Here is a 24,977-nt window from a genome sequence, read left to right on the forward strand (position 1 = left end):
GGAGGAGGAGGGGGGACTGGGGTAAGGAGCAGGAGGAGGGGGGGACTGGGGTAAGGAGGGAGGAGGAGGGGGGACTGGGGTAAGGAGGAGGAGGAGTGGGGGACTGGGGTGAGGAGGAGGAGGGGGGACTGGGGTAAGGAGGAGGGGGAGGGGGGACTCGGGTAAGGAGGAGGAGGATGGGGGACTGGGGTAAGGAGGAGGAGGAGGGGAGACTGGGGTAAGGAGGTGGAGGAGGGGGGACTGGGGTAAGGAGGAGGAGGAGGGGGGGACTGTGGTAAGGAGGAGGAGGGGTACTGGGGTAAGGTGGAGGAGGGGGGACTGGGGTAAGGAGGAGGAGGAGGGGGGACTGGGGTAAGGAGGTGGAGGAGGGGGGACTGGGGTGAGGAGGAGGAGGAGGGGAGGACTGGGGTGAGGAGGAGCAGGAGGGGGGACTGGGGTGAGGAGGAGGAGCGGGGGACTGGGGTGGAGGAGGAGGAGGAGGGGGACTGGGGTGAGGAGGAGGAGGAGGGTTGACTGGGGTGAGGAGGAGGAGGAGGGGGGACTGGGGTGAGGAGGAGGAGGGGGGACTGTGGTGAGGAGGAGGAGGGAGGGGGGGACTGGGGTGAGGAGGAGGAGGGGGGCTGGGGTGAGGAGGAGGAGGAGGGGGGGACTGGAGTAAGGAGGAGGAGGAAGGGGGACTGGGGTAAGGAGGAGGAGGAGGGGAGACTGGGGTAAGGAGGAGGAGGGGGGACAGGGTTATGGAGGAGGAGGAGGGTGGACTGGGGTGAGGAGGAGGAGGGGGGGTACTGGGGTAAGGAGGAGGAGGAGGAGGGACTGGGGTAAGGAGGAGGAGGAGGGGGGTCTGGGGTAAGGAGGAGGGGGAACTGGGATAAAGAGGAGGAGGGGGGACTGGGGTAAGGAGGAGGAGGGGGGACTGGGGTAAGGAGGAGGAGGAGGGGGGGACTGGGGTAAGGAGGAGGAGGAGGGGGACTGGGGTAAGGAGGAGGTGGAGGGGGACTGGGGTAAGAATGAGGAGTGGGGGACTGGGGTAAGGAGGAGGAGGAGGGGGGTCTGGGGTAAGGAGGAGGGGGGAGGGGGGACTGGGGTAAGGAGGAGGAGGAGGGGGAACTGGGGTAAGGAGGAGGAGGAGGGGGGACTGGGGTAAGGAGGAGGAGGAGGGGGGACTGGGGTAAGCAGGAGGAGGAGGGGGGGACTGTGGTAAGGAGGAGGAGGGGGGACTGGGGTAAGGAGGAGGAGGGGGGACTGGGGTAAGGAGGAGGAGGAGGAGGGGGGGACTGGGGTAAGGAGGAGGTGGAGGGGGGGTCTGGGGTAAGGAGGAGGAGGAGGGAGGGACTGGGGTAAGGAGGAGGAGGGGGTACTGGGGTAAGGAGGAGGAGGAGGAGGGACTGGGGGTAAGGAGGAGGAGGAGGGGGGGTCTGGGGTAAGGAGGAGGGGGGACTGGGATAAAGAGGAGGAGGGGGGACTGGGGTAAGGAGGAGGAGGGGGGGACTGGGGTAAGGAGAGGAGGAGGAGGGGGGACTGGGGTAAGGAGGAGGAGGAGGGGGACTGGGGTAAGGAGGAGGTGGAGGGGGGACTGGGGTAAGAATGAGGAGTGGGGACTGGGGTAAGGAGGAGGAGGAGGGGGGTCTGGGGTAAGGAGGAGGTGGAGGGGGGACTGGGGTAAGGAGGAGGAGGAGGGGGAACTGGGGTAAGGAGGAGGAGGAGGGGGGACTGGGGTAAGGAGGAGGAGGAGGGGGGACTGGGGTAAGGAGGAGGAGGAGGGGGGACTGTGGTAAGGAGGAGGAGGGGGGACTGGGGTAAGGAGGAGGAGGGGGGACTGGGGTAAGGAGGAGGAGGAGGAGGGGTGACTGGGGTAAGGAGGAGGTGGAGGGGGGGGTCTGGGGTAAGGAGGAGGAGGAGGGAGGGACTGGGGTAAGGAGGAGGAGGGAGGGCTGTGGTGAGGAGGAGGGAGGGACTGGGGTAAGGAGGAGGGGGGACTGGGGTAAGGAGGAGGAGGGGGGCTGGGGTAAGGAGGAGGTGGGCTGGGGTAAGGAGGAGGAGGGGGGATGGGTTTACGGTGTTTGTTACAGTCTGTACAATAATGTGTTGAACTTTGTGGTGGATTATTTCACAGGCTGAAACTTATTTAAATTGTGTTTGCAATGACATGAAACTTTTAATTTTACACAGCGAGTTCTTGTAATGTGGACGTACTTTTGAAATGTACTCACGCTTATAATGTAGGAAAGGCGGGAGCCGATTTGTGCACAGCAATCTCCCACAAACAGCAATGAGATCCTGACCAGATAATCTCTGTTCTAGTGATGTTGATTGAGGGATAAATATTGGCCAGGACACCGGGGATAACTCCCCCTGCTCTTCCTCAAAATAGGTCCATGGGATCTTTTGCGTCCACCTGAGAGGGTAGACTGGGCCTCGGGTTAAGGTCTCATCTGAAAGAGGCACCTCCGACAGTGCAGCACTCCCTCAGTACTGCACTGGGATTGTCAGCCCAGACTTTTGTGCTCAAGGTTCTGGAGCGGGACTTGAACCCACAACCTTCTGAGTTTATAAAATAACCAAATTGGTAATCCAGAAAAATAGACAGCAGGAGTTGGGGGCAGTTCTGGGGGTGTTGGTTGAGGGGTAAATATTGGCCAGGACACATCAGGAATAGAAGAATATGCCGAATGGGGTGGGAGGAGGCTCGTGTGGGACATAAACACCGGCACGGACCAGTTGGACCGAGCGGCCTGTTTGTGTGCTGTAATTCTACACTAACTCTCTAGTCGGGAGATGTGCAAAGCCCATTTCAAAAGCAGCTCTGTACAAGTGTGAGGTGATGCGTAGTACTGGATTTCTGTCCCAATTTCAGAAGGAACACGTGTCTCATTTGCGAGCACTTTGCCAAGCAAGTTAAACCTGTATGTGAGCCTTTTTTTGCTGATGTTTGTGTCTGGTATTAAATACTTACTCCAGCGTGGTGAGCTAAACCATGCCACTGAATCATTGCTCTACCACTTGCGCAGTCTTTCCTCCTCCCCCGAGCTCATTAAATCTCATTTAATTTGTATTGGGAAATTGGTTCAAGCTGGAATTTTTGCCTTGGTAGGCCCATTTCAAAGCCTGCAGCTTTATTTTAACCGAGCATGCTGGCTGCTGGGCAAAGATTACACCTGCAGCAGGCTTGACCTTTGTGTCTGCATCAATATTTTATAAAATGGTGAGTGTGGTCGTTTCACCGCACCGAGGAGTCATTTCCTCTGTATAGGGTTTAATAATAGTGCTCTGTCTTGTAAGAGCTTTTTTACCTTGGCAACACTGCGCAAAGCATAAAGTGGTGATGGGCCCTAATGACCATAAAGACTTACATTTATACAGCGCTTTTCACCACCACCAGACGTCCCAAAGCGCTTTACAACCAATGAAGTACTTTTGAAGTTCAGTCACTGTTGTAATGTAGGAAACGCGGCAGCCAAATTGCGCACAGCAAGCTCCCGCAAACAGCAATGTGATATTGACCAGATAATCTGTTTTTTGTGATGTTGGTCGACAGATAAATATTGGCCAGGACACCGGGGATAACTGCCCTGCTCCTCTTCACAATAGTGCCATGGGATCTTTTACATCCACCTGAGAGCAGACGGAGCTTCAGTTTAAAGTCTCATCCGAAAGACGACACCTCCGACAGTGCAGCACTCCCTCAGTACTGCACTGGGAGTGTCAGCCTAGATTTTATGCTCAAGTCTCTGGAGTGGGATTTGAACCCACAACCTTCTGACTTGGAGGTGAGGGTGCTGCCCACTGAGCCACGGCTGACACAACATGCAGGACACCACAAAAGCAGTTCTGCTGACTCTCTCTCCCGGGGCTTTCGCTGTGTGATTTTAGCAGAGGCACAAGACCTGCAGTGTTGACCCTCTCTTGGAGATTTGGACTCGTTGACTGTGAGATCGGCCGAGAGTGAGGTGGTTTTGTTCACACAAATAAACCCGTTCCACAGGGAGTGTGGATGTGATGGAAAGTTTAAATGTGATATTCTCTTGCCCTTCTGATACTCTCCTATATAATTGGCCTGTTTTTAAAAAAATTTCATTTGTGTCTGGCAATGTTAGATTAATGGAAATATCCAGGCACTTTGTCCAGATTTGTTTTGAACTAACCGTTTACCAGAGGGAATATATTCTGCGTGTCTGCTGTGTTGAAACCATGGCTCTTGTGTATAATATTGGTGCAGACTTGCTTCTGAGTTGAGAATCTACTAGACAGGAAAATAAGAACATAACATAAGAATTAGGAGCAGGAGTCGGCCATACGGCCCTTGGAGCCTGCTCCGCCATTCAATAAGATCATGGCTGATCTTCGACCTCAACTCCACTTTCCCGCTCGATCCCCATATCCCTGGATTGCCCCGGAGTCCAAAAATCTCTCGCTCTCTGTCTTGAATATACTCAATGACTGAGCATCCACAGCCCTCGGGGAGAGAATTCCAAAGACTCACAGCCTTCAGTGAAGAAATTCCTCCTCATCTCAGTCTTAAATGGCCGACCCCTTATCCTGAGACTGTGACCCCTAGTTCTAGAGACTCCAGCCAGGGGAAACAACCTCTCAGCATCGACCCTGTCAATCCCCCTCAGATTCTTGTATGTTTCAGTGAGCTCACCGCTCATTCTCCTAAACTCCAGAGAGTATCGGCCCAATCTACACAATCCCTCATCATAGGACAGCCCTCTCATCCCAGGGATCAGTCCAGTGAACCTTCGTTGCGTGACCCACTTTCCCTTTCACTGCCCACACCCCCCATATTGAGAACGCAGTGCCTTGGGTGAAGATATCAAAGTCCTATTTAATTCCCCACGCCCATTTTATGTTCCTCTTTTTTTATAAGGCATAGCCTCATTTTGTGTAGCCTTGCTTCACCACTGGTGTAGCTCCAGTGCTATATATGCCAAGCAAGGCGATCAGCTGAGAGTGCCAGCGCTCCCTCTCTCCCCCTCATTGTCTGGTAGCCCTTGGCTGTGACTATCGAAGCTTGTAGCCCCAGCCCTTGATATTAAAGTGGCCCGTACCTCCCTGGGAAGTCACTGCAGCTATAGTTAGGTTGCCTACTCTCTTCCGTTTTAAAGTTTCAATTTGTTGAGCACATTTGCTGACTAAGGAATATCTGGGGGAGGCTGTTCTGTATCTCGCATCCCTTCAGTGTTATTCCGTGATCTATATAAGAAATAGGAGCATAGAATTATACAGCACATAAAGAGGCCCATCGTGTCCACGCCGGCCTTCAAGCCCTTTCTATTCTAATCCCATTTTCCAGCACTTAGTCCGTAGCCTTGTATGCTATGGCATTTCAAGTGCTCATCTAAATGCTTCTTGAATGTTGTGAGGGTTCCTGCCTCTACCACCCTTTCAGGCAGTGAGTTCCAGATTCCAACCACCCTCTGGGTGAAAAAGTTCTTCCTCAAATCCCCTCTAAACCTCCTGCCCCTTACCTTGAATCTATGCCCCCTTGTTATTGACCTCTCTACTAAGGGAAAAAGTTCCTTTCTATCTACCCTATCTATGCCCCTCATAATTTTGTACACCTCAATCAGGTCCCCCCCTCAGCCTTCTCTGCTCCAAGGAAAACAACCCCAGCCTGTCCAGTCTCTCTTCATAGCTGAAACGCTCCAGCCCAGGTAACATCCTGGTGAATCTCCTCTGCACCCTCTCCAATGCAATCACATCCCTCCTATAGTGTGGCGACCAGAACTGCACACAGTATTCCAGCTGTGGCCTAACTAGCGTTTTGTACAGCTCCATCGTAACCTCCCTGCTCTTGCCTTCATTAGCCGAGGCATAGAATATAAGTATCCCATATGCCTTTTTAACCACCTTATCTACCTGTTCTGCTTCCTTCAGGGATCTATGTACATGCACACCAAGGTCCCTCTGATCCTCTGTCCTTCCAAGGGTCCTACCATTCATTGTGTATTCCCTTGCCTTGTTAGTCCTCCCAAAATGCATCACCTCACACTTTTCAGGCCCATCTGACCAACCCGTCTATCGTCCTGTAGCCTGAGGCTTCCCTCCTCGCTATTTACCACACTGCCAATTTTTGTGTCATCTGTGAACTTACTGATCATACCTCCTACATTCATATCTAAATCATTAATGTACACTACAAACAGCAAAGGACCCAGCACCGATCCCTGCGGTACACCACTGGACACAGGCTTCCAGTCACAAAAACAACCTTCGACCATCACACTCTGCCTCCTGCCACTAAGCCAATTTTGGATTCAATGTGCCAAATTACCCTGGATCCCATGGGCTCTTACCTTCTTGACCAGTCTCCCATGCAGGACTTTGTCAAAAGCCTTACTGAAGTCCATGTAGACTACATCAACTGCACTACCCTCATCCACACACCTAGTCACCCTGTCTCAAAATTGGTTAGACATGATCTCCTCCTGACAAAGCCATGCTGACTATCCTTGATTAATCCTTGCCCCTCCAAGTGGAGACTGATTCTGTCCCTCAGAATTTTTTCCAATAAGTTTCCTACCACTGATGTTGGGCTCACTGGCCTGTCATTCCCTGGTTTATCCCTACTACCCTTCTTGAATAATGGTACTACGTTAGCTGCCCTCCAGTCCTCTGGCCCTCCATGATCTTATTGAGTGGCAGAGCAGGCTCGAAGGGCCGAATGGCCTACTCCTGCTCCTATTTCTTATGTTCTCATGCACTAGAGAGGGTACAGAGGAGATTTACGAGGATGTTGCGAGGACTGGAGAATTTTAGCAGGAACGATTGGAAAGGCTGGGGTTGTTTCCTTTGGAACAGAGGAGGTTGAGGCGAGACTTGATTGACTTTTTTTACATTCGTTCCTCTGATGTGGGTGTCGCTGGCAAGCACTGCATTTTTTGTCTAGTTGCCCTTGAGGTGGTGGTGGTGGGCGGCCGCCTTGAACCGCTGCAGTCCGTGTGGTGAAGTGCTGTTAGGGAGCGAGTTCCACGATTTTGACCCAGCGACGATGAATGAACGTCGATATACTTCCAAGTTCAGATGGTGTGTGACTTGGAGCAGAACTCGGAGGTGGTGGTGTTCCCATGTGCCTGCTACCCTTGTCCTTCTAGGTGGTAGAGGTCATGGGTTTGGGAGGTGCTGCCAAAGGAGCCTTGGCGAGTTGCTGCAGTGCATCTTGTAGATGGTACACACTGCAGCCATGGTGCGCTGGTGGTGGAGGGAGTGAATGTTTAAGGTGGTGGATGGGGTTCCAATCAAGCGGGCTGCTTTGTCCTGGATGGTGTCGAGCTTCTGGCGTGTTGTTGGAGCTGCACTCATCCAGACAAATGGAGAGTATTCCATCACACCCCTTACTTGTGCCTTGTAACTGGTGGCAAGGCCTTGGGGAGTCAGGAGGTGAGACGCTCGCCACAGATTACCTCGACTCTGACCTGCTCTTGTTGCCACAGTATTTGTGTCTGGTCCAGTTAAGGTTCTGGTCAATGGTGACCCCCAGGATGTTGATGGTGGGGGATTCGGCGATGGTAATGCCGTTGAATGTCAAGGGGCGGTGGTTAGACTCTCACTTGTTGGAGATAGTCATTGCCTGACACTTGTGTGAAGCGAATGTTACCTGCCACTTATCAGCCCAAGCCTGAAGGTTGTCCAAGTCTTGTTACATGCGGGCATGGACTGCTTCATTATCTGAGGAGTTGCGAATGGCGCTGAACACTGTGCAGTCATCAGCGAACATACCCATTTTTGATCTTATGTTGGAGGGAAGGTAATTGATGAAGGAACTGAAGATGGTTAGGCCTAGGACACTGCCCTGAGGAACTCCTGCAGCGATATCCTGGGGCTGTGATGATTGACCATCAACCACCACAACCATCTTCCTTTGCTAGGTATGACTCCAGCCAGTGGAGAGTTTTCCCCGTGATTCCCATTGACTTCAGTTTTAGTAGGGCTCCTTGATGCCAAACTCGATCAAATGCTGCCTTGATGTCAAGGGCAGTCACTCTCACCTCACCTCTGGAATTCAGCTCCTTTGTCCATGTTTGGACCAAGGCTGTAATTGCGGAACCCAAACTGGGCATCAGTGATCAGGTTATTAGTAAGTGCCACTTGATAGCACTGTCGACGACACCTTCCATCACTTTGCTGATAATTGAGAGTAGACTGATGGGGCGGTAATTTGATAGATTGGATTTGTGAACGGGACATATACTTGGGCAGTTTTCCACATTGTCGGATAGATGCCAGTGTTGTAGCTGTACTGGAACAGCTTGGCTAGAGGCACGGCTAGTTCTGGAGCACAAGTCTTCAGCACGATAGCCGGGATGTTGTCAGGGCCCATAGCCTTTGCTGTATCCAGTGCACTCAGCCGTTTCTTGATATCACATGGAGTGAATCGAAGTGGCTGAAGACTGGCTTCTGTGATGGTGGGGACCTCACTAGGAGGACGAGATGGATCATCCACTCAGCACTTCTGGTTGAAGATGATTGCAAACGCTTCAGCCCTGTCTTTTACATTCACGTGCTGGGCTCCACCATCATTTAGGATGGGGATATTCATGGAGCCTCCTCCTCCCGTTAGTTGTTTAATGATCCACCCCCATTCACGACTGGATGTGGCAGGACTGCAGAGCTTTGATCTGCTCCGTTAATTGTGGGATCGCTTAGTCCTGTCTATAGCATGCTGCTTCCGCTTTTTAGCATGCATGTAGTCCTGTGTTGCAACTTCCCCAGGTTGGCACCGCATTTTTAGGTACGCCTGGTGCTGCTCCCAGCATGCTCTTCTATACTCCTTATTGAACCAGGGTTAGTCCCCTGGCTTGATGGTAATGGTAGAGTAAGGGATATGCCGGGCCATGAGGTTACAGATTGTGGTGGAATACAATTCTGCTGACGCTGATGGCCCACAGCGTCTCTTGGATGCCCAGTTTTGAGCTGCTAGATCTGTTCTGAATTTATCCCATTTAGCGCAGTGGAGGGTGCCCTCGGAGTGAAGACTTTGTTTCCACAATGACTGTGCGGTGTTCACTGCTACCAATGCTGTCATGGACAGATGCATCTGCGACAGGTAGATTGGTGAGGACGAGGTCAAGTCGGTTTTTCCCTTGTGTTGGTTGTTTCACCACCTGCTACAGGCCCAGTTTGGCAGTTCTGTCCTTCAGGTCTTGGCCAGCTCAGTCAGTGGTGGTCCTACCGAATCACTCTTGGTGATGGTTATTGAAGTCCCCCACCCAGAGTACATTCTGTGCCCTCGCTATACTCACTGCTTCTTCAAAGAGGTGTTCAACATGGAGGAGTTCTTAGGCAGTCCCTCGGAACCGAGGATGACTTGCTTCCACATTAAAAATGAGTTCTCAGGTGACTGATGAGTCCAATGTGGGACCTACAGTCTCTGTCACAGGTGGGGCAGACGGTGGTTGAAGGGCCGGGTGGGTGGGGTGCTTGGGTTGACGTGCGCTCCTTGCGCTTGGCTTCCGCTTGCTCCCGGCGAAGAGACTCGAGGTGTTCAGCGCCTTCCCGGATGCTTCTACTCCACTTTGTGCTGTATTGAGCCAAGGATTCCCAGGTGTCAGTGGGGATGTTGCACTTTTTCAAGAAGGCTTTGAGGCTGTCCACCTGGGACTCTCTTGCCTTGTCGGAGCTCCGAGTAGAGCGCTTGTTTTGGGAGTCTCGTATTGGGCATGCGGACGATGTGACCCGTCCATCGGAGCTGATCGAGCGTGGTCAAAGCTTCGATGCTGGGAATGTTGGCCTGAACGAGAACACTGACGTTACTGATTCATCAGTTGAGGGAGGGCGGTAGGTGTTAATCAGCAGGAGGTTTCCTTGCCCAGGCATGACCTGATGCCATGAGACTTCATGGGGTCCTGAATCAATGTTGAGGACTCCCAGGGCCACTCCTATACCCAGGGATGGTGATGGAGGAGACTGGGACATTGGCTGAAAGGTCTGATTCTGTGAGTTTGACTATGTCAGGCTGTTTCTTGACTAGTCTGTGGGACAGTTCTCCCTATTTGGGCACAAGTCCCCAGATGTTAGCAAGGTGGACTTTGCAGGGGTGACTGAGCTGCGTGTGCCTTTGTCGTGTCCGGAGCGTAGGTCAATGCCGGGTGGTCCGTCCTGTTTTATTCTTAGTATAATTCTTGGTAGCGGTTTGGTACAACTGAGTGGCTTGCTTGGCCATTTCAGGGGCAATTCCGAGTCAATCACATTGCTGTGGACCTGGAGTTCCATATCGGCCAGACCGGGTAAGGGTGGCAGATTTCCTTCCCGAAAGGACATTAGTGAACCAGATGGGTTTTTATGACAATCCAGTAGTTTCATGCTCGCCATTACTGACAGTAGCTTTTTATTTGAGATTTATTGAATTACTGAATTTAAATTCTCTGCACTCCTCCAATCCTGGACTCTTGCACATCCCGGATTTTAATCGCTCCACCATTGGCGGCTGTGCCTTCAGCTGCCTGGGCCCTAAGCTCTTGAATTCTCTACCGAAACCTTCCAGCCTCTCGACCTCTCTCTCCTCCTCTAAGACGCTCCTTAAAACCGACCACTTTGACCAAGCTTTTGGCCACCTGTCCTAATATTACTTTGTGACTCGGTGTCAAATTTTGTTTCAGATTTATGGCGATTGGCAGAAGAACCAGAGGCGACATGAGGAAATAAATTTTTTGAAGAGCGAGTTGTTGTGATCTGGAATGTAATGCTAGCGCTGCTCTGAACCGCCTTGGGACGTTTTACTAAGTTAAAGGCGCAATATAAATGCAAGTTGTTGTTGTTGAAGAGTGATCTCAGACTGGGAACCGGGGAGGCTCCGCCCACAGAAACACGACCCCAGCAGTTTGAATCAGGAAGGACTGAAACTGATCATGGCTTCCAGACACGAGGCGGAGAGTTTCACAGAGGATTTAAATTGTTCCATTTGTCTGGATTTCTTCACCGATCCGGTAATACTGGAGTGTGGGCACAACTTCTGCCGCACCTGTATCTCACAGTTTTGGGAAAAGAAGGAGACAAACTCCTGCCCGGAATGTAGAGAGGAGTTTCTGGAATTAAACCTCAAGGTTAATCGGGCCTTAGCGAATCTGGCCGAGAAAGCTCGAAAATTAAACCTGAATCCGAAAGAGAAGGAAAGTAAACTTCACTGTGAGGAACATCAGGAAGAACTGAAGCTGTTTTGTGAAACTGACAAGAAATTTATCTGTCTGATTTGTAGAGATGCGCGGGAACACAGAGAGCACCGCTTCATGCCCATTAAAGAAGCTCTTGGAATCTACAAGGTAAAAGGCAGCAGATTAGATCACCTGATTATTTCATCACATTTTCATGGTCTAACACTTTTATTCTGTGATTTTTCTCTCCCAATCCCAGGGTCAGCTGAAATCTTCCTTAGATTCTCTCTCAGAGAAGAAATCGACGGCTTTAGAAATGGAAATAAAACAGAAACAGCAGATTTCCGCAGTTAGGGTAAGGTCTCCCTGTACTGATTTTCTGGGATCTCGGTTAGTTTTGTTACCTTTATCACAGTACATTAATTATGTTTCACATTTCATTTGGTAGGAACAGTCGAGCAGTCTGCAGACCCGCATCACATCCGAGTTCGCTAAAATGCATCAGATTCTCAGTGAGGAAGAGCAGCATTTAATTAGAGATCTCCAGGAACAAGAGGGGGAGATTCTCAAAACAATGGAGAAAAACCTCCGAGAAATTCAAGATAATTTAAATTCTATTCAGGAGAAGCTCTCAAAGTTGCAGAAACAGATGGCGCAAAAAGATGGGCTGACATTTCTGAAGGTGAGGATTATATTGCGGGTCAGTTCAGTGAAACTTCACACAGTCACAAAATAACCGATGATAACTGAAATAAATGCAGCATTTGCTGAATAATTCGAAACTGATTGAAGCCGATTGTTTTGTCTTCTGGAGCGGTTCTGTTCTCACCGAACTATTCGGTTCCCACACTGTCCGCAGATTCCCGGGAATACCTGCAACTTCCCGGGAATGAGTTTTTGTGATCTTAGCACTTAGTTTTTGGTTATGTCCATTTTGCTCGAGTTAATATATTCCCGGAACTCTCATTATAATCCAGTTCCATGTTGTGAGTGTGTGGGTGTGTCTGGTGCGGTGGGTGTGAGAGTCAGTGTCTGTGAGTGACACTGATGTTAAGTTCCAGTTGCTGACACAGAAATCAAATGTTTCAACGATATACAATCATAGAATGCTACAGCACACAAGGAGACCATTCGGCTCATCTTGCCCATGATGATTTAAGAACATAACATAAGAAATGGGAGCAGGAGTAGGCCATTCGGCCCTTCGAGCCCGCTCCGCTTTTCAATGAGATCATGGCTGATCTTCTGCCTCAACTCCATTCACCGGCCCTATCGCCAGTGGATGTGGTATACATGGATTTCAGTAAGGCCTTCGATAAAGTCCCGCACAGGAGACTGGTCAAGAAGGTAAGAGCCCATGGAATCCAGGGTGCCTTGGCACATTGGATACAAAACTCGCTTAGTGGCAGAAGGCAGAGGGTGATGGTCGAAGGTTGTTTTTGTGACTGGAAGCCTGTGGCCAGTGGGGTGCCACAGGGATCGGTGCTGGGTCCCTTGCTGTTTGTGGTCTACATTAATGACTTGGATATGAATGTAAAAGGTATGATCAGTAAGTTCGCGGATGATACAAAAATTGGTAGGGTGGTAAATAGCGAGGAGGGTAGCCTCAGTCTGCAGGACGATATAGATGGGTTGGTCAGATGGGCGGAACAGTGGCAAATGGAATTTAACCCAGAAAAGTGCGAGGTGATGCACTTTGGGGGGACTAACAAGGCAAGGGAATACACAATGAATGGTAAGACCCTAGGCAAGACGGAGGGGCAGAGGGATCTGGGTGTGCAAGTACACAGATCCCTGAAGGCGGCGGAACAGGTGGATAAGGTGGTAAAAAAGGCATATGGGATACTTGCCTTCATTAGCCGAGGCATAGAATATAAGAGCAAGGAGGTTATGATGGAGCTGTATAAAACACTGGTTAGGCCACAGCTGGAATACTGTGTGCAGTTCTGGTCGCCACACTACAGGAAAGATGTGATCGCTTTGGAGAGGGTGCAGAGGAGATTCACCAGGATGTTACCAGGGCTGGAGCGCTTCAGCTATGAAGAAAGACTGGGCAGATTGGGTTTGTTTTCCTTGGAGCAGAGGAGGCTGAGGGGGGACATGATTGAGGTGTACAAAATTATGAGGGGCATAGATAGGATGGATACTGAGGAGCTTTTTCCCTTAGTAGAAGGGTCAATAACTAGGGGGCATAGATTCAAGGTAAAGGGCGGGAGGTTTAGAGGGGATTTGAGAAAGAACTTTTTCACCCAGAGGGTGGTTGGAGTCTGGAACTCACTGCCTGAAAGGGTTGTGGAGGCAGGAACCCTCACAACATTTAAGAAGCATTTGGATGAGCACTTGAAATGCCATAACATACAAGGCTACGGACCAAATGCTGGAATATGGGATTAGATTAGACAGGGCTTGATGGCCGGCACGGACACGATGGGCCGAAGGGCCTCTATCCGTGCTGTATAACTCTATGACTCTATGACTCTATCGCTTGATGCCTTTGCTAGTCAGAAATCTATTGACTTCTGTTTTGAATATACCCAATGACTGAGCCTCCACAGTCCTCTGGGCTAGAGAATTCCAAAGATTCACCACCCTCTGTGTGAAGAAATTTCTCCTTACCTCAGTCCTGAATGGCCTACTCTTTATCCTGAGGCTGTGGCCCCTGGTTCTAGACTGCCCAGCCAAGGGAATCATTCTCCCAGCATCCACCCTATTAAGCCCTGTAATAATTTTGTATGCTTCAATGAGATCCCCTCTCATTCTTCTGAATCCAAGAGAATACAGGCCTAGTTTACTCAATCTCTTCTCATATGACAGTCCTGCCATCCCAGGGATCAATCTCGTGAACCTTGGTTGCACTCCCTCTACGGCAAGTATATCCTTCCTTAGGTAAGGAGACCAGAATTGTACACAGTGCTCCAGGTGTGGTCTCACCAAGGCCCTATATAATTGGAGTAAGACTTCTTTACTCCTGTACTCAAATCCTCTTGTAATGTAGGCCAGCATACCATTTGCCTTCCTAATGGCTTGGTGCACCTGCACATTCACTTTCAGTGACTCATGTACAAGAACACCCAGGTCACTTTGAGCATCTGCATTCCCCAATCTTTCACCATTTAGGAAATACTCTGCCTTTCTGTTTTTTTCTACCAAAGTGGATAACTTCACATTTATCCACATTATATTCCATCTGCCATGTTCTCGCCCACTCACTGAGCCTGTCGATATTCCCTTGAAGCCTCTTCACATCCTCTTCACAACTGACTCTGCCACCTAGCTTTGTATCATCAGCAAATTTGGAAATGTTACATTTAGTCCCCTCATCCAGATCATTGATCTAGATTGTGAATGGCTGGGGCCCAAGCAGCGATCCTTGCAGTACCCCACTAGTCACAGCCTGCCATCCTGAAAAAGACCCGTTTATCCCTACTCTTTGTTTTCTGTCTGTTAACCAATTCTCAATCCATGCTAGTATATTACCCCCAATTCCATGTGCCCTAATTTTGTCCACCAACCTCTTGTGTGGGACCTTATCGAAGGCCTACTGAAAACCCAGATACACCACATCTACCGGTTCCCCTTTGTCTACTCCACTAGTTACATCCTCTCAGAACTCCAATAGGTTTGTCAAACAGGATTTCCCTTTCATAAATCCATATTGACTCTGCCCAATCTAAGTGCCCAGTTATTGCATCCTTTATAATCGATTCCTGCATTTTCCCAACTACTGATGTGAGGCTAACAGGTCTGTAGTTCCCCGTTTTCTCTCTCCCTCCTTTCTTAAATAGCGGGGTTACATTTGCTATCCTCCAATCTGCAGGAACCGTTCCAGAATCTATAGAATTTTTAATAGAGCTAATCAATTAATCCCACTCCCACCGCTCTTTCCCCATTCCCCTGCAAATTTTTCTTTTTCAAATATTCATCCAATTCCGTGTTGAAAGTTGCTATTGAATCTGCTCCCTCCACACTTTCAATCTGTGCATTCCAGATTATCACAATTCATTGTTAACAAAAAATTATCTCTCTTATTTTGCCAAATATCTGAAATTTATGTCTTCTGCCAGTTAAAACAGTTTATTATTTATGCTATCAAAACTCCTCAATTTTGAACATCTCCATTGAATCTTCCCATCTCCTTCTCTGCTGTAAGGAGAACAATCCCAGATTCTCCAGTCGCTCATAACTGAAGTCTCTCATCCCTGCTATCGTTCTGGCAACCTCTTCTGCACCCTCGCCGAGGCCTGTCCATCCTTCCTAAAGAGTGGTGCCTAGAATGGGACACAATAGTCCAGCTGAGGCTTATCCAGTGATTTTTCTTAAAGGTTTGGCATAACTTCCCTGCATTTTTCTCTATACTATTTTACAAAGCTAATGTTCCATTATGGCTTTTTAACATCTTTATCAACTTGTCCTACCACCTTCAAATATTTATGTATGTGATTCCCCAGGTCCCTCCGTTCCTGCACTCCTTTAAAATTATACCAATCAATTTATATTGCCTCTCATTCTTCCTTCCAAAATGTATCGCTTCACCCTTCTCCATGTTCAGTTTCATCTGCCATGTGTCATCCCGTTTCAGCAGCCTGCCACTGCCCTCCCGAAGTCTGCTACAATCCTCTTCACTGTTTACATTTCCAAATTTTGTGTCATCTGGAATTTTTTTGAGATAACAGAGAGTAGACAAGGGTAATGTAGTAGATGTAATTTATCTAGATTTTCAAAAGGCCTTCGATAAGGTAGCACATAATAGACTAATGAATAAGGTCAGAGAATGCGGAGTCAGGGGACAAGTAGCAGAATGGATAGCTAGCTGGCTTCAAGACGGATAGCTAGCTGGCTTCAAGACAGATAGCAGAGAGTAGGGGTAAAGGGTAGCTTTTCAGAGTGGCAGAAGGTGGGAAGTGGTTTGCCACAAGGATCAGTGCTGGGACGGACCACTTGTTCACAATTTATATTAACAATTTAGACTTTGGAATCAAAAACAATTTCTAAATTTGCAGATGACACCAAATTGGGGGGATAGTCAATACTGAGGAGGCTGCAACAAATTACAGGAAGAGATTAATAAACTTGCAGAATGGGCATATAATTGGCAAATGAATTTCAACACAGATAAATGTGAGGTATTACATTTTGGTAGGAAGAATAGGGAGGTCACTTATTACTTGGAGGGTGCGAGTCTGGGTGGAGTAGAGGAGCAAAGGGATCTCGGAGTGCAAATATACACAGCACTAAAAGTATCGACACAGGTTAGCAAGGCCATAAAAAAAGCAAACCAAGCTCTAGGGTTTATTTCTAGAGGGATAGAATTGAAAAGTAGGGAAGTTATGCTAAACTTGTATCGAACCTTGGTTATACTTGGCTGCGTACAATTCTGGTCACCATATTATAAAAAGGATATAGAGGCTCTGGAAAGGGTGCAGGGAAGATTCACAAGGATGATACCAGAAAAGTGAGGGTATACATATCGGGAAAGGATGAAAAGGCTGGGAGAAGGCTGAGGGGGAATCGAGGTTTATGCTGATAGAGTTAGATGAGGAAAGACGGGAAGAGGCTCGAGTGGAGCATAAACGGCAGCATGGACTAGTTGGGCCGAATGGCCTGTTTCAGTGCTGTATATCCGATGTTTCAATGGCGCCTTGTATAGTGAAGTCCAGGTCACTGATTATATAACAAGAAGAAGCGAAAATTCGGATTATCAGCAGCTTGTAACAATCTGGGTGTAATTTCAGCTGTCACGATATAGATGCTCAGTCTCTCTCAACTCAGATTGTGTTTTATTTATTTCAGGAGGAAGCTTGTCGGAAGAGGAGGTAGGACATGCTCTTTACTGAAACACTGCACAGTTTGGTAAAATAACTCAGAAAAGTGTTTATGGTCAATTTATAACATCAACTGTTTAATATTTACAGCAGTAGTGAGGACTATCAAGTACTGTCAGTAGCAGATGGCGCCCTGTCTATCGGAAAGTTCAACGGCCCTTTACAGTACTCAGCGTGGAGAGAAATGATAGACGCCATTCACCCCGGTAAAAGTCTTCTGTTCCTTTTCCTGATTTATAAATCCAGATGAGAAGAGACTGAACGTGCTCCCAGACCCCAGATTAAATTTTCACATTGTCAGTTGTTAATCCCCAGGAGCCTCTCCATTCTCATATTTTGCTTTCTTGTGGGTTCCTCTGGGTAAGCGGCTGAAGCCATCAGCACTGTGTGCCAAAGCAGTAAAGGGATCTGTATAACCAGAGGAATAGGGCACCAATCTCAGGGTGTGAGACTGAATTTGTAGAGGAGACTGGTCCGGCCCCGGCTGGAGTTCAGAGGACTAGAGCACCAATCTCAGGATGTGAGACTGAATTTGTAGAGGAGACTGGTCCGGCCCCGGCTGGAGTTCAGAGGACTAGAGCACCAATCTCAGGGTGTGAGACTGAATTTGTAGAGGAGACTGGTCTGGCCCCGGCTGGAGTTCAGAGGACTAGAGCACCAATCTCAGGGTGTGAGACTGAATTTGTAGAGGAGACTGGTCCGGCCCTGGCTGGAGTTCAGAGGGCTAGAGCACCAATCTCAGGGTGTGAGACTGAATTTGTAGAGGAGACTGGTCCGGCCCTGGCTGGAGTTCAGAGGACTAGAGCACCAATCTCAGGGTGTGAGACTGAATTTGTAGAGGAGACTGGTCCAGCCCCGGCTGGAGTTCAGAGGACTAGAGCACCAATCTCAGGGTGTGAGACTGAATTTGTAGAGGAGACTGGTCCGGCCCTGGCTGGAGTTCAGAGGACTAGAGCACCAATCTCAGGGTGTGAGAGTGAATTTGTAGAGGAGACTGGTCCGGCCCCGGCTGGAGTTCAGAGGACGAGAGCACCAATCTCAGGGTGTGAGACTGAATTTGTAGAGGAGACTGGTCCGGCCCCGGCTGGAGTTCAGAGGACTAGAGCACCAATCTCAGGGTGTGAGACTGAATTTGTAGAGGAGACTGGTCTGGCCCCAGCTGGAATTCAGAGGACCAGAGCACCAATCTCAGGATGTGAGACTGAATTTGTAGAGGAGACTGGTCCGGCCCCGGCTGGAGTTCCGGGTATCATTTTGTTCAACATATTATCAGGAAGACCTGTTTCCTTTGTCAAGTGGGTCTGTAACCAGAGGCCATTGATTTAAAATAATTGGCAGAAGAACTAGAGTGGAAATGAGGAGAAATTGTTTCCCACAGAGGGTTGTTAAGATGTGGAAAGTGCTGTATGACAGGGTGGTGGAAGCAGATTGCAGAGCAACTCTCAAAAGACACGGACACAGACAGGGAGAGCACCAAAAGCTGGGGTGTGGGACTGAATTGGACAGCTCTTTCAAAGAGCCGGCACAGGCACGATGGGCCGAATGGCCTCCTCCTGTGATGTAAGATTCTATGGTTCTAGTCCAACCGGTAATTGGGTTGGTTGATTTTTCAGGTGTCCGGGGCAGTCTCTCACCTCCCCCCCCCCCCCCGCTGTCTCCAGTGGTTCTCTGGCCTTTATCTACAAGTTGGGGATGAAAACGATGTAAATCGACCCCAGGACGTAAACCCTGGAGTGGCAGCAGATTCCATGAACATAACCCAGAGCCCGGGTGGTCACTTTAAAAAGGAAAGTCTTTGAATAAATCACAGCAAGAAACTAAATCACTGACTGTTATTTTAACTTTCCCCCAGCTCCAGCCTCTCTGACTCTGGATCCGAAAACAGCGAATCCCTGGCTCATCCTGTCTGAGGATCAGACCAATGTGAGAATCGGAGACAAATGGCAGCCGCTCCCTGACACCGCGGAGAGGTTTGATTACTTGCCCTTTGTTCTGGGATCGGAGGGATTCACATCAGGGAGACACTACTGGGAGGTGGAGGTGGGGGACAAGACACGGTGGGTTGTGGGAGTGGCCCGAGAGTCTGCCGAAAGGAAAGGAAGAGTCGACCTGAGACCTGAGACCGGATACTGGACTGTGTGGCTGTTCCCTGGAAGAGGCTATTTAGCCAACACCGCTACCTTTTCCACCCCCTTCACCCCGAGTGTGAAGCCTCGGAAGATCGGGGTGTACCTGGACTATGAGGGCGGACAGGTGTCATTTTACAATGCGGACAACATGTCCCATCTCCACACTTTCACCCACACTTTCACTGAGAGAATCTTTCCCTTCTTCCATCCGGGATCGAATGATGACGGGGAAAACTCCGCCCCGCTGACAATCTGCAGGGTTAAAGGTCACTAACAGGTCCATCCCATAATTTCACCCCGCCTCCTGCCAGCTGCAAACTGACGGGCGTCGGTCTCAGTCACAGGTGGTGCGGATGGTCCAAATGTCACCTGAGGTCAGGGCGGCTACAACCGAGTGACAATGTCTTGTTGGTGAGATTTGTTTGTTTAATCGGTGCAGGGGAACCAACTCGTGGCAACTGCTCCAGAGACTCCTGTAAAATTAAATAAAAACCTCAAGAACATCGAGAATCATCGGGGCCCAGAGACAGAGGAGAATTAAAACACGGGCAGAAATACACCAAGGGAACCAGAGACTCCAGCTGGGAAGTTAAAGGTAAAGAGGGGCAGGGGAGAGGAACTAGGGTGAGATAGAACACCAGTGGGAAGGACATGACAAAGGGACCATCTGAGACACGGCAAATTAAATAATACCCGAGGGAAGGAAAAAGTAAAAGGGGCACCAGATAGAAGTGAAATCAAAAGGGAACAGGAGGGAGTGTCAGAAACATGGGAAAACCCAGGGGATGGAAATGGTCAGAACATTCAAGTGTGTGGAGTGTTTAGAATAGAGAGTGGACAAGGTCATCACCTGTGGAGAGAGAAGACAGGTTAACATTCCGGGAATACACCCTGCATCGGAACTGGGAACTGAAAGATCAGCAAGGGCCTGTGTAGGGCTGGGGAATAGAAGGAGGGGGAGAGAAGAAACAAATGGATGGTGAATTGTAGAGAGGAACTGACTGGGTGGAATGAGCTGTGAGCTGCAGGAACCCGGTGACCTTCCTGCCTGTAATGTTGCTCCACAGGCGGAAGGTGGCGCTACATGGCGGTGTTTGAGATGAATTAGTGCAACACCTCTGCTGCCCAGCGCTGTTATTAAACTGCACCATAGAAGCGGCATTTATTAAACACACAGCGATTCGGGGCTTAGTTACACCCCAGAAACATGAACTAAACGTGTTGTTTGTTTTATTTACACCTTGCTCCAGACTCTGGCCCCTTACAATTCCCATCCCGAACTGATCAGGCCGATTTTAAGAGCCCCCGCCTGGTGTAACCGGAGTGATAGAGCCCAGAATTGGACCCAATGCTCCAGCTGGGGCTGAACCCATGTTGTATATCGGTGTTTTATTTATCCCTCAACCAGCATTAATAAATCAATAGCAGATTGCTGTTTGTGGGAGCTTGATGTGCAAAAATTGTCTGTCGCGTTTTCCTACAGTGACTACACTTCAAAAATACTTCATTGGCTGTAAAGTGCTTTGGGCAGCCTGAGGCTGTGAAAGGCGCTATATAAATGCAAGTCTGTCTGTCTTTCATATCCAGATCAACCTCATATTCTAAAATTGCAACTGTGTTTCAGAGTTTGATGAACGGGCTTTAAATGTTGTATTCTGCAGAGTTTAATAGGAAACAAAGTATATCATTGTAACCAAGTATTGAAAGTGTTTGATAAATTGTAAAGTGCTGTCTGCTTGTACCCTGCACACAGAAATAAAAGTATCTGCTTCATCTGTCTGCAGAGTCTGTGTCTAAATCAAAAGGTGGTGTCGGAATTGCCGAGCGCTGCTTGGTGTGTTTACAGAGACACACAGACCAGGGAGGGTCCAGGCTGGATTGCTGGTGAGACACACTATCTGAAGCAGAGTGACAGTGGAGGTGCAGAGATGGGCCTCAGGATACCAGGGCTCGGGGTGGGGAGGGATCAGCCAGGGGGCCTGTTTCTCCCGCTATCTGGTGACTTGGCATTGGGTGGATCTTTGTTGAGAATGGGTCCGGCTTGTTTTCCAGAGCTCATTACTTGCTGACACTCAGTTTCTAGGCTGACCCAGGAACAGGAGCAGGCCATTCAGCCCCTCGAGCCTCTTCCGCCATTTATAAGATATTGGTTGGTCTGCATCTTAACTCCATTTCACTTGGGTATAAAAGACAACATTTCAAAGTTTGCAGATGACACAAAACTCGGACAGGCAGTAAACAGTGAGGAGGATAGTAATACATTTCAGGAGGATATAGACAGACTGGTGAAATGGGCAGACACATGGCAGATGCAATTCAACATAGTGTGAAATGATGCATTTCGGTAGGAAGAATGGGGAGAGGCAATATAACATAAATGGTCCAATTTTAAAGGGGGTGCAGGAAGAGAGAGACCTGGGGGTGTTTGTACAGAAATCATTGAAGGTGGCAGGACAAGGTGAGATGGCTGCTAAATAATATACAGTATCCTGAGCTTTATAAACAGAGTCATAGATTACAATAGCAAGGAAGTTATGCTGAACCTTCCTAAATCACTGGTTCGGCCCCAGCTGGAGTATTGTGTCCAGTTCTGGGAAGTACAGTTTACTGGACTGGTACCAGGGATGCGGGACTTCAGTTACGTGGAGAGACTAGAGAAGGGCTGTGGGGAAAGGGCAGTGGAGTGGGATTAATTGTTTCACTCTTTCAAAGAGCCGGCACAGGCACGAAGGGCCAAGTGACCTCCTCCTGTGCTGTGTGATTCTGTGATTCTGTGAAATATTGACCCGGGCACTGGGGAGAACTCCAAGGACGCCTGAAAATGGCGCGAGCCAATTGGGCGCCAGACATTGGTCCCCAAATCTGTCCCTCACTGCGCCCATTTTACCCCCATAAACCAGGGCAATGAGGTCCAATTTCTACCCCAATAACCACAAGCACAGAGTCAACTTCCACATCAACCATACAAAACCCTCCACTAACACCATCAACTCCAAGGCTGTTATATACCCGAAGGACATTAAATCCTGGAGGCATTTATCCTCTGAGCCAATGGGGGTCTTCCTCCCTCCCCCTCCCCCTCCAGGGGCATCACTGTCCTTGTGAACCTTCAGAGACAGTCACCACTTCTTGGGCCGTTTTTAATGGGGAATTCTTTCCTGCAGCACTGATCTCCTGCCAGCAGGTGCTGGCGATGCACTTTGTAACAATGAAAGACTTGCGATCAAACAGCGTCTGAACCCAGCCCAGAAACTCACTGCACCCGCAGTGCATTACTCGCAAGTGCAGTAGCCGTGGTTAGCGAGGAAAATGCAGCAGTCATTTTACACACAGCAAGATCCCACAGAGAGCCAATGAGATGAATGACCAGTTAATCTCTCTTTGGCGGTGCTGGTTGAGGGAGGAATGTTGGGCCGGGCACCAGGAGAACTCCCCGGCTCCTCTTTGCCGCGGGATCTGAATCACCCACTTGAGGCAGACGCGGCCTTGGATTAACATCTCACCTGAAGGGCAGCCCCTCTGCCCATTAGCAGACTGAGCGAGTTGTGGGAACAGGAGTGGGCCATTCAGCCCCTGGAGAGTTTTTCCACCTTTCAATGAGATCGGGGCTGATCTGCACCTCAACTCCATTTACCCGCCTTAGCTCCAAAGATCAAACCTTCCTCACAAACAGTGGACATAAGAACATAAGAAATAGGAGCTGGAGTCGGCCTTTTGGCCCTTCGAGCCTGCTCCGCCATTCAATAAGATCATGGCTGATCTACCTTAACTCCACTTTTGCGCCCTATCCCCATATCCCTGGATTCCCTTAAAAACCAAAAATCTATCGATCTCTGTCTTGAATATACTCAATGACTGAGCCTCCACAGCCCTCTGGGTTAGAGAATTCCGAAGATTCACCACCGGCTCAGTGAAGAAATTTCTCCTCATCTCAGTTCTAAATGGCCAACCCCTTATTCTGAGACTGTGACCCCTGGTTCTAGACTCCCCAGCCAGGGGAAACATCCTCCCTGCATCTACCCTGTCAAGCCCTGTAAGAATTTTGTATGTTTCAATGAGATCACCTCTCATTCTACTAAACTCTAGAGAATATAGGCCTAGTCTACTCAATCTCTCCTCATAGGACAAACCCCCATCCCAGGAATAGCTCTGGTGAACCTTTGTTGCACTCCCTCTATGTCCACTATATCCTTATATAGGTAAAGAGACCAAAACTGTACACAATACTCCAGGTGAAGCCTCAGCAGGGCCCTATATAATTGCAGTAAGATGTCGTTACTCTTATACTCAAATCCTCTTGTATTAAATGCCAACATACCATTTGCTTTCCTAATTGCTTGCTGTACCTGCATGTTAAATTTCAGTGATTCATGTACAAGGACATCCAGGTCTCTCTGAACACCAATATTTCTCAATCTCTCACCATTTGAAAATTACTCTGCTTTTCGAATTTTCCTACAAAGTGGATAACGTTATATTCGATTTGTCATGTTCTTGCCCACTCACTTAGCCTGTCTATATCCCCTTGAAGCCTCTTTGCATCCTCCTCACAACTTACATTCCCACCTAGCTTTGTATGGACAACCATCCACCGCCCCAGAACCGCTCATGGTAGATGCTGCCAGCTTCTCCCTAGATGAAAGATTAAAACATCTCCATCCTGTGACTGTGGAGCTCCTAATCAGACCCTGGAGCACATCATTGAGCGCTGCTCGCAGAAGAAATTCACAGGCAGCCTACAAGATATCCGCTGTTACACCGCAAGCTTTGGCCTGGATATCTGCCTGAGATATTGACATCTGATTGGCTATTCTACTCCCATACAGGAGAAAGGAAGAAGAAGCTCCAGTGCCCTGTATCCCACATCATAGAAGAATACGGGGAAGGCAGCAGCAGCCAACTTCCTGGCACCATGGGTGGTTCTGCTGCACAGGACGGGAGGAAAAAGACTGGGAGAGCTATAGTGATAGGGGATTCTATTGTAAGGGGAATAGATAGGCGTTTCTGCAGCCGCAAATGAGACTCCAGGATGGTATGTTGCCTCCCTGGTGCAAGGGTCAAGGATGTCTCGGGGTGGCTGCAGAACATGTTGGAAGGGGAGGGTGAACAGCCAGTTGTTGTGGTGCATATAGGTACCGATGATATAGGTAAAAAAAATAAAACGGGATTAGGTCCTAAAAGCTGAATATAGGGAGTTAGGAGGTAAATTAATAAATAGAACCTCGAAGGTAGTAATCTCAGGATTGCTACCAGTGCCACATGCTTGTCAGAGTAGAAATAGAAGGATTTTTCAGCTGAATATGCCGCTAGAGGAATGGTGCAAGGGGGAGGGATTCAAATTCCTGGGACATTGGAACCGGTTCTGGGAGAGGTGGGACCAGGACAAACTGGACGGTTTGCACCTGGGTGGGACCGGGACCAATGTCCTAGGGGGAGTGTTTGCTAGTGCAGTTGGGGAGGGTTTAAACTAAAATGGCAGGGGGTTGGGAACCTGTGCAGGGAGACAGGGGAAAGGGAAGCAAGGATAGAAACAAAAGACAGGAAGTAGAAAAGCAAAAGTGGAATACAGAGAAATTAAGGGTGTAAATCAAACAGGGCTACAGTAAATAATAATTCTAAAAGGACTATGTTTAAAAAAAACAAGCCTGAAGGCTTTGTGTCTTAATGCGAGGAGCATTTGTAATAAGGTGGATGAATTAGCTGTGCAAATAGATGTAAACGGATATGATGTAATTGGAATTACTGAGACATGGCTTCAGGGTGACCAAGGTTGGAAATTCAACATCCAGGGGTATTCAATATTCAGGAAGGACAGGCAAAAAGGAAAAGGAGGTGGGGTAGCATTGCTGGTTAAAAGGGAGATTAACACCATTGTAAGGAAGAATATTAGCTCTGATGACGTGGAATCTGTATGGGTAGAGCTGAGAAATACCATG

The 24,977-nt window shown here is 48.9% G+C and overlaps 2 protein-coding genes across 2 annotated transcripts in view; one reads left to right on the forward strand and one right to left on the reverse strand.

The window, feature by feature from the left end:
* LOC147096368 (zinc-binding protein A33-like) overlaps positions 1-19,794 on the forward strand; it is a 766,539-nt gene extending 746,745 nt beyond the window's left edge. The window contains exons 2-7 of the mRNA XM_085975153.1: positions 10,599-11,258; positions 11,350-11,445; positions 11,539-11,772; positions 16,881-16,903; positions 17,003-17,118; positions 18,765-19,794. Of these exons, the coding sequence (XP_085831279.1) occupies positions 10,848-11,258; positions 11,350-11,445; positions 11,539-11,772; positions 16,881-16,903; positions 17,003-17,118; positions 18,765-19,315 (1,431 nt within the window). The 5' untranslated portion in view covers positions 10,599-10,847 and the 3' untranslated portion in view covers positions 19,316-19,794. The remainder of the gene's footprint in view (positions 1-10,598; positions 11,259-11,349; positions 11,446-11,538; positions 11,773-16,880; positions 16,904-17,002; positions 17,119-18,764) is intronic.
* The window catches only part of LOC147096384 (uncharacterized), a 419,163-nt gene that overhangs the window by 106,708 nt on the left and 287,478 nt on the right, over positions 1-24,977 (reverse strand). The window lies entirely within an intron of this gene.

Source organism: Somniosus microcephalus, unplaced genomic scaffold, assembly GCF_052327205.1.
Source record: "Somniosus microcephalus isolate GS21.2 unplaced genomic scaffold, FLI_Smic_1.0 unresolved_chr1, whole genome shotgun sequence".
Taxonomy (NCBI): domain Eukaryota; kingdom Metazoa; phylum Chordata; class Chondrichthyes; order Squaliformes; family Somniosidae; genus Somniosus; species Somniosus microcephalus.